At 44.9% G+C, this 12829-nt stretch overlaps 1 protein-coding gene across 1 annotated transcript in view; it reads left to right on the top strand.

Annotated features, from left to right (window-relative positions):
* The first annotated feature begins 3318 nt into the window (after window positions 1–3318).
* Window positions 3319–12829, top strand: part of cacng6b (calcium channel, voltage-dependent, gamma subunit 6b) — a 12101-nt gene continuing 2590 nt past the window's right edge. Inside the window, exons 1-2 of the mRNA XM_084157812.1 lie at window positions 3319–3414; window positions 6645–7381. Coding sequence (XP_084013938.1) covers window positions 7015–7381 — 367 coding nt within the window. The 5' untranslated portion in view covers window positions 3319–3414; window positions 6645–7014. The remainder of the gene's footprint in view (window positions 3415–6644; window positions 7382–12829) is intronic.

Below are 12829 nucleotides of genomic sequence, written 5' to 3'. Positions count from 1 at the left end.
TCCACTGAGGAAGGCCAGCAATATGGTGCAATCCCTCCAGACCAGGCAGGTAGATGTTGCCAGAAAGCACATCATCTAAAATCAGTTTACCCACCCCTAATCCAATCCCAAGAGGGAAAACAAGACTGGCCTTAGATCGGTGTATAGGATCAACTTCATCCTACTCCAATGGAAATCAGGATAGAGACCCAGGGAAGATCTCAATTGCATGCTCCTCGCATCCTCTCCTCTTCTCCTCCTCAAAACCCATTGGATGAGAAAGCCAGAGGTCCCGCCCCTCTGACCTCCTCCAATAGGTTTTGAGAAGGAGATGAGAGAGGACGCGAGGAGTATGCAATTGAGATCTTTCCCCAGTAGCCCAGCCGTAGACAGGTCTGGTGCTGCAGTAGTAGATCCATGCACTGCTGCCCTCTAGTGGGAAGTCTAATCCACTGGCGCTTGTCATTGTCATTCCATACCACGCCTCCCCACTGATCTTCATTCAGAAAGATGGAACGCTGCGCTAGCACAGGGAGAGAGCAACACTAAACACTACACCAGGGGATGGAGGCTGTGTGTGAAAGCAGAGCACAATTTGTAAATGCATAGGTTTAAGGTTTAGATTTCTCTTGTCATGACATTACAGAGCAGTAGATCAAATAAACACGTAGTCTTTTCTTTCTCTTCTATGCAGTCCTTAGTTCACCTATAGCATATCTTCTAGATGACATCATGCAGTGTGTGTGCGTTACGGTGTGTGTGCGCGTGTGCGTTTTGGTGTGCGTGCTTGCATGAGTGTGTATGCGTGTGCGTGAGTGTGTTTGTGTGTGTGAGCGTGAGTGTGAGCATCACTCCGGTGGTTACAGGAGGACTTTGAGTGATGTGTAAATGAGAGTATGAGGCTGTTCACATCAGCATACAGTGTATTATTAAAGACCAGAGATTATCTGTGGATAAACACTGTCTTCCTATCAGACCATATGAGGGAGGAGGTGAGGTAAAGCCATACAGCGGGGACAGTGAGGCACGGTACCAGAGTCCACTCTAGAGCAACCAGAAAAAAGTTAAGAAATAAAGCACACAAGTATAATTATATTTTGACAGGGCAGCTAATTTGCAGAGGCAATATTAAATACTGTAGGCCACCTTTTTATGATTGATACCACATTAATTCAATGCATTTCAATGGCAAATCTGACCCCCCCCCATCCCCCATGCCCTGCGTGTTTCTGGACCCTTGCCCACCCACCCCAGGTGCTAGGAAAATTAATCCAGTTGAATGGACGTTCCCTGGCTATTCATCAAGCCGATACGTCCACCGTATTGTCCCATTTCTGAAAATAATCACCACCTACAGAACAAGCGTGTTGATATGCTGCAATCCCAGGAAGTGGTTGGGAACTGAGATGGGGGGGGGGGTATTCCTGTCAGCCCCATACCTCATTCGCTGAATTCCCCGTGACTCTCTGCCACTCGATCTCTCGCTCCCTCTCTCTACCTCAATTAGCTTTCCCTCTCGGTGTCGCTACTCTCTCTTTCTCTCTCTCTCCCTACCTTCATCTCTCTCTCTCTCTCTCTCTCTCTCTCTCTCTCTCTCTCTCACGTGTCATGTGTAACCCAAACTGTGAGCAATACAGCAGAGCAGGAGCTGGGTCATGAGGAAAGCTTCCATGAGACCAGGCTGGACCTCTGTCTACACTCTGCTTCTCTAACGGGATGTTCTGTACTATAGAACACTGACTGGGGTTCTGACTGTGCATTAGAATAGTGATTATGGTTATAATATTCTTTAGAATGTTGAATGGGGTTCCACTCTGCTTTAGAACAACGACTATGGTTCTTCTGCTCTACGGGAAATCAAAGTGTATGAAAGGTAGTTGTGTTTCTCCAACACACTCTCTTTTTCTACAACCAACTTATTTTCCCACACCTTTCCACCACTTATTTTCCTCTGTAGCGCTCTCTTTCCAGTGTGTTTCTGTCTGTCATTCTGTTAGTTGCAGTTTGTGTCACGCTCCCTTTCTTTCCTTCTGTCATTTTCCCTAATCCCTCTCTGTCTGCTCTGACTCTCTCTCTCTCTGTCTCTCTCTCTGTCTCTCTTTCTCTCTCTCTCTCTCTCGCTCCCTCTCTCTCTCTCTCTCGCCCTCTCTCTCTCGCCCTCTCTCTCTCGCTCTCTCTCTCCCTCTCTTCTCTCTCTCTGATTAACAGTGTGTTATGGATTGCTGTGAAGTGTTGTCCTGGCCTCCACTCATATAAACAGAGGCCCCTCCTTTGCCACCACTTAATGTCATTAACAGGTGGCTTTCTAAAATAGACACACACGCACTCGCACACACACTCACACACACACACACACACACACGCACGCACGCACGCACACATACACACACACACGCACAGACACGAACGGACACATGCATGGACACACGGCTAGACTGACACAGATACTACTGTTTTTACCCACACAAACGTCGCCTGTCGTCATTGCGGAAGACCACTCATAGCAATGCCTTTGCACAAAGGTTTTTATCCGGGTGCATGTTCACACTCAACGCTACATTAGTTTGATATCTTTATGGTTTTGTGACAAAACCATAAAGATTTCAAACAAATGTAGTGTTGAGTTTGAACATGCACCCGGATACACACAAACACACATTATGAGGGGCAGAGGCCAGTAGACAGAGTTAATCAACTACAGAACCAACCTACCCAGCAGTCCCTCCTCTTACTCTTTCCATATCCTTTACTTACCCCAACCCCTTAACACACACTGACTATCTCTCTCTCTCTTTAGCCCCATTTATACCTGGTTTTAACAACATGCATCCTTTGTCCTGATATTGTCCACATTCTGATTGTGCCCACATTTTTAGACAGGTGTAGACAATTAAAAGACGCATTGCAATCTGATTGTGATCAGATCTTTCTGACCACCCCCCGGAGGTAGTCAAGCATGCATTGTGTCTGGATATCTTACAATTGTAGACAGATCTGGACAGAGAAACCATTTAAATCATCATTACCCCACCTTCTAAAATCATTGACAGGTGCCACCATTTGATTTTGAAAGAATATCTCTCAGTTAATTTGCATACAGGGAGTGACCAGGAAATCTGGAAATGTGGGCGCAATCAGAAAGTAGACAATCAGGACAAAGGTCCCATGTTAGCACCAGGTGTAAACGTGTCTCTCTCTCTCTCTCTCTCTCTCTCTCTCTCTCTCTCTCTCTCTCTCTCTCTGTCTCTCTCTCTCTCTCTCCCTCTCTCTACCCCTCTCTCTCTGTCTCTCTCTCTCTCTCTCCCTCTCTCTACCCCCCCCCCCCCCTCTCTCTCCCTCCCTCTCACACACTCCCTCGCCAACACTCCCAACTTTCCCCTCTCTATTAAGTTTCAAGCTTCTTTCCATCTGAAGTGAACAACATAGCCCAAACAGGTCAGACTTACTTTTCTCATGGTTGTTATTGGTGCTGTGCTTTAGATCGTGCTTATAGCTGCATGTTGTGCTGGTTGCAGTAATGGTGGTTAAGTAGGAGAGAATGTTGCTGATTTTCACAAACAGATATGTTTTCTCCTAACATGTGTGACCAGTTAGAGTCTGCCGTTTTAGTTCTACTGCTCAACAAGTAATGGACAGATTCTTTTGAAAGGAAACATTTCTGCAGTCGAACTTAGTTTTGATGGTTGTCTACAAACGATTAGGTTTGATCTGATTTGTGGAACAGTTTGCTGTGTCATGGACATGGACATTGCACAGCAAAAAGTGACATCTAAGCAAGCCTAAATATCTTATCTTGAGTGATGATTCACTTAAAATTAGTGTTTCTTGTCTTACCAAGCTAAAATATATTACGTCATTGGCAGATATTTGGCTTCTTTTAACCTAAAAAAGGCTAAATATAAGTAATGTATCTTATTTGAAGATATATTTTCGAGATATTTAATTGTTTTATTAAAATAAGCAAAATGATCTGCCAATGACGTTAGATAATTTAGCTTAGCAGTGCATGATGTAATGGAATATCCATCCATGTGAGGTGTGTGTAATTCTACAGCTCCTAATTCAACTATCAGCAGCTACTCTTGTTAGTTTCCATTAGATTCAGTGATATGTCTTATGTTATAGATATAAGCTATAGGTTACTCAATGTGCAAGAGAAGTTTTGGTCTAGCCATTGGAAATATCTGATATAAATTTCTCTTTATTTTGGTTCTGTGGGCCGTACCATGATGCTATTTGACAGACAGTAAGTGATCCCTTCCACTGTGGTTGCCAGGTCTGTCAGAAGGACGTCTCAGTCCACCATTTTAAAAAGGGCAGAGAGTATTCAGCCTTTTGAGTTTGGCTTGGAGCTATAGATTGATAGCAGAGTACACACCTACTGGATTAATACACAGCAATGGAGGCTGGTGGGAGGAGCTATAGGAGGACAGGCTCATTGTAATGGCTGGAATGGAATAAATGGAACGGTATCAAATATATGGAAACAACGTTTGACTCCGCTCCTTTAATTCCATTCCAGCCATTACAATGAGCCCGTCCTCCTATAGCTCCTCTCACCAGCCTCCACTGCTACACAGAGTATCCACACTCCTGCCCCACAGTGCTATCACATCTAGATGGTCACTCAATGGACACTTTCATCCAAAGCAACTTACAAACTCACACGCTTAAACTGAACTGCTATCTCCCATCCTTGAATGCCCACTGCCCCAACTCAACCCTTGCCCCTAACCCCTCAGGCACTTGTGTAGATGTTAGAGGATTGTATGTATTAGCAATATACCAACTTACCCTCTTATAGGCTAGGAGGACTTTTCATCAGTTTTACTTACGTGCGTAAAGGGTAGGGGCAATGGGTTGATTTAGGATCGCAGTTTGATAGTAGAGAACCTACTCAATGGATCAAGTATTTCTCTTTTATTTTCACCTGCTGTCTGACTGGCTGTGCCACAACCTGGGACCTATGCCTGGGACACTCACTCACTCCACTGCCCTGTCCCCTGATGTGGGACCTATGCCTGGGACAATCACTCACTCCACTGCCCTGTCCCCTGATGTGGGACCTATTCCTGGGACACTCAACCTGTCCACCACCACTGTCAGCGCTTGGCATTAATTTCCACAGTCTGTGGTCTGTCAGACACACACACACACACACACACACACACACACACACACACACACACACACACACACTCACACACACACCCCTTGGTGTCCTGTCACTCACTCTGTTTAATCTTCACCACTAAGCTCCTCTCCCTCATCTCCTCCTAGATGTGTTTGGAACAACAGAAACTATACAGAGAGCTAGGACACACACACACGCACACACACACACGCACGCACACACACACACACATGGGCAAAAGATTCATGGTATCTGCGGGTATACATGATACATGTACACCGAGTGTACAAAACATTAAGAACACCTGTTCTTTCATTGAAATAGACTGACCAGGTGAATCCAGGTGAAAGCTATGATCCCTTATTGATGTCACTTGTTAAATCCACTTCAATCAGTGTAGATGAAGGGGATGAGACAGGTTTAAGCCTTGAGACAATTGAGACATGGATTGTGTATGTGTGCATTTGAGCGGGGTATGGTAGTAGGTGCCTGGCGCACCGGTTTGAGTCAAGAACTACACCTTTGCTGGGTTTTTCACGCTCCACAGTTTCCCGTGTGTATCAAGAATGGTCCACCACCCAAAGGACATCCAGCCAACTTGACACAACTGCGGGAAGCATTGGAGTCAACATGGCCCACCATCCCTGTGGAACGCATTTCGACACCTGGTAGAGTCCATGCCCTGACGAATTGAGGCTGTTCAGAGGGCAAAAGTGGGTGCAACTCAATATTAGCAAGGTGTTCCTAATGTTTTGTACACTCAGTGTAATGCAGAGTATTACTTTCAGAGGGGTATTAGTAGCAACCTGTTATCCACCAGGCTCAGCGAGGATCTGTAGGGGCTGACCCAGGGATACCTGGCTGGGATATTGGCAGGCGTCTGGGAGAAAACAGTAGCCTTTCCATTATGGCTGGCTGGTCCAGAGCAAACATAGTTCCTAATAGAGGATTTGATTCTCACCTTGACCCTGACAGCAGTCTGCTCAAATAGCTTGTATCTGGCTCATACTCTATCTGGTGCATAGGACAGCAACAAATAATTTCCAATCCTGGCAGTTTATTGATAATCAGAAACGATTTGGTGGGTGCTTATATTTGTACCATTTCACACATGAATTGAAAATGTGTTTTTTTGCATATCCCAACTCCCCCTGAGACACCTTCAGAGAGTGGGGTCACAGCCAGCCATTGTCAACAGCAACCCTGTAGCATTTAATGTTAAGTGCCTTGCTCAAAGGCACATTTACAGATTGTTTTGTCAGTGCAGGGATTCAAACTAGCGACCTTTCAGTTACTGTCCCAACGCTCTAACCACTAGGCAGCAACAAAGGATCTGTACTCCAGGCAGACTGGCAGTTTTATCCACAGAGAGGTCAGTGTTGGCCCAGTCAAGAGTTTCTTTCCCACCTGAATTTGATCCCCCTTTTTAGGGAATCATCATCTCTCTTGTTATGGATGGGGACAGAGTGTTTTGTCGTTGTTAACCGTTTTCTTCTTTTTTTCTTTTTCTTCTTTCCTTGTTTTTATTCAGGAGTGTTCCAGAACAATTAGACGCCATCCTTCCTCGTCACCCAGTCCTCTCCTCCTCCATTCTCTCCATCACTCCATTCTCCCATCTTTTCTACTCCCATACTGAACCGTCCATCTCTCTCTCCCCTTTCCTCCTCCTGTTCTCTCCGTTCTCCATTCTTCATCCCCACAGCAACCTCTGAACTGCTGTTATCTGTCTCTCTCTACCTTCCTCCTGTCTTCAACCTTCCTTTCTTATTTTTTGGGTTTGAGTTCACCTCCCTTCAATTATTTCCCTGCTTCTCTCTCTTCACCCTCTTTCCCGTCCTCTTCCCTCTTTCCCTCCCTTCCTCTCTCCATCCGGCCTCTCTCGGCCTCTGGTAGAGGTCACCATGTGGTCCAACTATATTGTCCAGCCGGAGGAGGATGGCCGTATGGGGGTGGTAGGAGCTGGGGCCCATGGGGGCCTAGCAGGGGTGAAGGGAGGGGGGCGTGCTCCAAGGCGGACCCCTAGGATGAGTGACAGCCAGGAGGGGAAGATCAAGCTGGCGTTCTTCGTGGCCATTGTGGGTGTGACCCTGACAGTGCTGGGGGTGGGGACAGAGTTCTGGGTGGAGCTGGCCATGCCCAAGACCTGGAGCAACAACCAGACATGTCAGACGGCCCACTACGGCCTGTGGAAGGGGTGTACCCGCACCCTGTGGGTAGACGACATCGACCCCGAGAGAGAGAGCTGCGGCCCCACCGACCTGCCCGGAGGTGAGGAACCTGTCTGTCTGTCTGTTGCATTAGGGCAGGCCATGAGTTGATTTTGGGGACAGGCTAGGTAGCATCCTTAGTGTCTCATTTTGATGACAACACTGTAAAAATGGGTTCTAACTAGAGGGAGTAAAGCTACGACCGGAAGTGACTTTTTCGTAGCAGGTTAGGAGAATTTACGTAGCAGGTTAGGATAATTATCGTGGCAGGTTAGGAGACTTAGGTTAAGGTTAGGAGAAGGGTTAGGGTTAGCTAAAATGCTCTCCTAACCTGCTACGAATAGTAACTTCCGGTCGTAGCTGTACTCCCTCAAATCACAACCGCAGAGATGGAGGTAACGATGGAGGTAACTGGGGCACTGATTTCATGACCAACCCCTGATCGCACTGCAGTGCTGTGTGTGTTAGTTAGGGCTTCCTCCCCTTCCTCTGCACTGATCTGTAAGCATAGGATAGGTGGAAGCAGTGTGGTGGATGTCTCCCAGGAATTTGCATCAGTGCAGCAGCAATATGTGGGTCTGTGTATGCATGTGTGTATTGTATGTATGCGTGTGTGTGCGCTTATGTATGTGTGTGTGCGCGCGTGCTTATGCAAACGTGTGTGAATAGGAGGCGTGTATGCCAGCCTTGCTGTGTGTGTATCTGGGTCATCCTACAGATAATGTGCAAATTGAGTCCTTAAAGGAATACTGCTTTGAAATGGAGCCAGTCTGAATTTGACAAATCTGAATGTGGCTACTGTGGTCTGTCAGTTAGTTATCTAGCTATAGGTATCAGATTTCTATCGCTGGTGAGTCAGAAAAGGATGTTTACAGTGTCCTTGTAAAATCCAACCTTTCAGTGAGTTTATATAAGACAGATGCTTCCCTTTTACTGCATAATGGAGCTTTTCCTTTTGGAATATTTCAATGGATCATTATTATTATTATTGTTATTATTATTTAATTTCAATTCCTTTCAGTTTTAGAATAAATATATTTCTGATATTGATTGCAGGAATTCCTCATTATATCAGTGTTTTTCATGAAATCTTCTCTATAAAAAACAAAAATGATATGTTTTAAATTTCAACAAAAGAAAGCTAATAAATTAAGATTTTCAGCCACTTACTCCATGCTGTACTGTTACGTTCCCCCATGTAAGTCTCTTATCTGTGGAATGACCCGTTTCTGTCTGTAGGGATTGTTCAGTGGTGGATGAATGCAGGTATTAAAGCACTAGTCCCACAGAGGGGGCCAGACAGGGCCTACGGTAGGATGAGGGAGCCATCTCCTGTATTCATGCTTTATCTGCCAGAACAGTCTGATATTCAGCCAGGCTGGGAGTGGTTGGCTGTGATACACTAGCAATTATGTATGTATTGTTTTGAATAGGATGTATATATATTTTACATTGTATAAATATAAAATTGCAATATTTCATTTTGCAGTCTTGAGTTTGCTTGTTTTATTAGGATGGATGAGTCCTATGAATGTTCATATCTATTATAATGTAGATGACACGCTATATCCATTTGGTGCGTTGTTTATCAGCCTCAGGTATTTTAGAGGGCTGATTCACCTTGGATGTCTAGTCGATAAACATCTATGTCTGACTCACCGTGTGTGTCTTGTCTAGCAGATAAACATCTGTGTTTACGATGACGGTCTGTGTGTGTTGGAGTAGATTCAGTATCTATTCTGACACTTCCTCGTCTCCTCGCGTCTAAACACTGTTGGCCCACAGCGCCTGACAGACAGGCTCTGCTGTGTGTGTGTGTGTGTGGACTCCTCATGTTTGGAGAAAAACAACAGTTTCTCCGTCTGTGCATCTCTATTTCACATTCATGTTTCCATGCCCCTGGCGCCTGTCCCTGGGAAACAACCTCACAGTCATTCTCTGTCACTGTCTGTCAGCGCCAGACCAACTAATACATCATACATCACTCACTGCTACTGTACATTACCATAACCTCTGACTAACTGACTGAGCCGCTCAGAGGTGGAGAGGTGGAGAGGTGGAGAGGTGGACAGGTGGAGAGGTGGACAGGTGGAGAGGTGGAGAGGTGGAAAGGTGGACAGGTGGAGAGGTAGATCTCACTATAAATCTGTGGTCATAATTTACAGGTTGCCTATAATGCACCAGTGTTGCAGACAGAATAGCATTGAGGTTGATAGGAGACTCTGCTGTATGTGTTTGTACTTGTGTGTGTTTGGTTTTACTATCCTTGTGGTGACGAGAAGTCGAACAAGTGGGGACATTTCGCCGGTCCCCACAAGGAAAAATTATATTTTAGGCTTAGGTTTAGGGTTAGGGTTAGGGTTTGGGGTTAAGGTTAAGGTTAAGGTTAAGGTTAGTGTTAGGGTTAAGGTTAGGGTTAGGTATAGGGTTAGGGTTTAGGGAAAATAGGATTTTGAATGGGAATAAATTATTTGGTCCCCACAAGGATAGTAAAACAAACATATTTGTGTGTGTGTGTGGCTGTGGCTGTGTGTGTGGCTGTGTGTTTGTGGGTCCCTCTGCGTCTATAACCGAACAGAGTATGCAGGGGTGACTACTAGAGAGGGGGATCGAGGAAGAGCAGCAGAGGATGAGAGATATACCCCAACTGGACAAGATACAGTGCCTTGCAAAAGTATTCATCCCTCTTGCCGTTTTTCCAATTTTGTTGCATTACAACCTGTAATTTAAATGGATTTTTATTTGGATTTCATGTAATGGACATACACAAAATAGTCCAAATTGGTGAAGTGAAATGAAACAAATAACTTGTTTCAAAAAATTCTAAAAAATAAATAACGGAAAAGTGGTGCGTGCATATGTATTCACCCTCTTTGCTATGAAGCCCCTAAATAAGATCTGGTGCAACCAATTACCTTCAGAAGTCACATAATTAGTTAAATAAAGTCCACCTGTGTGCAATCTAAGTGTCACATGATCTGTCCCATGATCTCAGTATATATACACCTGTTCTGAAAGGCCCCAGAGTCTGCAACACCACTAAGCAAGGGGCACCACCAAGCAAGCGGCACCATGAAGACCAAGGCGCTCTCCAAACAGGTCAGGGACAAAGTTGTGGAGAAGTACAGATCAGGTTTGGGGTTATAAAAAACTATCAGAAACTTTGAACATCCCACTGAGCACCATTAAATCCATTATTAACAAATGGAAAGAATATGGCACCACAACAAACCTGCCAAGAGAGGGCCGCCCACCAAAACTCAAGGACCAGGCAAGGAGTGCATTAATCAGAGAGGCAACAAAGAGACAAAAGATAACCCTGAAGGAGCTGCAAAGCTCCACAGCGGAGATTGGAGTATCTGTCCATAGGACCACTTTAAGCCGTACACTCCACAGAGCTGGGCTTTACGGAAGAGTGGCCAGAAAAAAGCCATTGCTTAAAGAAAAAAATAAGCAAACACGTTTGGTGTTCGCCAAAAGGCATGTGGGAGACTCCCCAAACATATGGAAGTAGGTACTCTGGTCAGATGAGACTAAAATTGAGCTTTCTGTCCATGAAGGAAAACGCTATGTCTGGCGCAAACCCAACACCTCTCATCACCCTGAGAACACCATCCCCACAGTGAAGCATGGTGGTGGCAGCATCATGCTGTGGGGATGTTTTTCATCGGCAGGGACTGGGAAACTGGTCAGAATTGAAGGAATGATGGATGACGCTAAATACAGGGACATTCTTGAGGGAAACCTGTTTCAGTCTTCCAGAGATTTGAGACTGGGACGGAGGTTCACCTTCCAGCAGGACAATGACCCTAAGCATACTGCTAAAGCAACACTTGAGTGGTTTAAGGGGAAACATTTAAATGTCTTGGAATGGCCTAGTCAAAGCCCAGACCTCAATCCAATTGAGAATCTGTGGTATGACTTAAAGATTGCTGTACACCAGCGGAACCCATCCAACTTGAAGGAGCTGGAGCAGTTTTGCCTTGAAGAATGGGCCAAAATCCCAGTGGCTAGATGTGCCAAGTTTATAGAGACATACCCCAAGAGACTTGCAGCTGTAATTGCTGCAAAAGGTGGCTTATATTCTTATTTGTTGTTTGTTTCACCCCAAAAATTATTTTGCATCTTCAAAGTGGTAGGCATGTTTTGTAAATCAAATGATACAAACCCCCCAAAAATCCATTTTAATTCCAGGTTGTAAGGCAACAAAATAGGAAAAATGCCAATGGGGTTGAATACTTTCACAAGCAACCGTATACAGTACCAGTCAAAAGTTTGGACACACCTACTCATTCAAGGGTTTTTCTTTATTTTTGCTATTTTCTACATTGTAGAATAATAGTGAAGACATCAAAACTATGAAATAGCACAAATGGAATCATGTAGTAACCAAAAAAGTGTTAAACAAATCAAATATTTGAGATTTGAGATTCTTCAAATAGACACCCTTTGCCTTGATGACAACTTTGCACACTCTTGGCATTCTCTCAACCAGCTTCATGAGGTAGTCACCTGGAATGCATTTCAATTAACAGGTGTGCCTTCTTACAGAAGATAGCCCTATTTGGTAAAAGACCAAGTCCATATTATGGCAAGAACAGCTATAATAAGCAAAGAGAAACAACAGTTCATCATTACTTTAAGACATGAAGGTCAAGAACCATGAAAGTTTATTCAAAGTGCAGTCGCAAAAACCATCAAGCGCTATGATGAAACTGGCTCTCATGAGGACTCCCACAGGGATGGAAAACCAAGAGTTACCCCTGCTGCAGAGGATAAGTTCATTAGAGTTACCAGCCTCAGAAATTGCTGCCCAAATAAATGCTTCACAGAGTTCAAGTAACAGACACATCTCAACATCAACTGTTCAGAGGAGACTGTGTGAATCAGGCCTTCATGGTTGAATTGCTGCAAAGAAACCACTACTAAAGGACACCAATAAGAAGAAGAGACTTGGTTGGGCCAAGAAACACGAGCAATGGATATTAGACTGGAGGAAATTTGTCCTTTGGTCTGGGGTCCAAATTTGAGATTTTTGGTTCCAACCGCTGTGGGTTTGTGAGACGCGGTGTGGGTGAGCGGATGATCTCCACATGTGTATTTCCACCGTAAAGCACGGAGGTGTTATGGTGTGGGGGTACTTTGCTGGTGACACTGTCTGGGATTTATTTAGAATTCAAGGCACACTTAACCAGCATGGCTACCACAGCATTCTGCAGCGATATGCCATCCCATCTGGTTTGGGCTTAGTGGGACTATCATTTGTTTTTCAACAGGACAATGACCCAACACACCTCCAGGCTGTGTAAGGGCTATTTTACCAAGAAGGCGAGTGATGGAGTGCTGCATCAGATGACCTGGCCTCCACAATCACCCAACCTCCTAACCAATTGAGATGGTTTGGGATGAGTTGGACCTCAGAGTGAAGGAAAAGCAGCCAACAAGTGCTCAGCATATGTGGGAACTCCTTCAAGACTGTTAGAAAAGCATTCCAGGTGAAGCTGGTTGA

The sequence above is a fragment of the Coregonus lavaretus genome, assembly GCF_964263955.1.
Source record: "Coregonus lavaretus genome assembly, chromosome: 3".
In the NCBI taxonomy this organism is placed as follows: domain Eukaryota; kingdom Metazoa; phylum Chordata; class Actinopteri; order Salmoniformes; family Salmonidae; genus Coregonus; species Coregonus lavaretus.
Note: the sequence above shows the minus strand (reverse complement) of the source record. Positions and strands in the feature narration are given on the sequence as shown.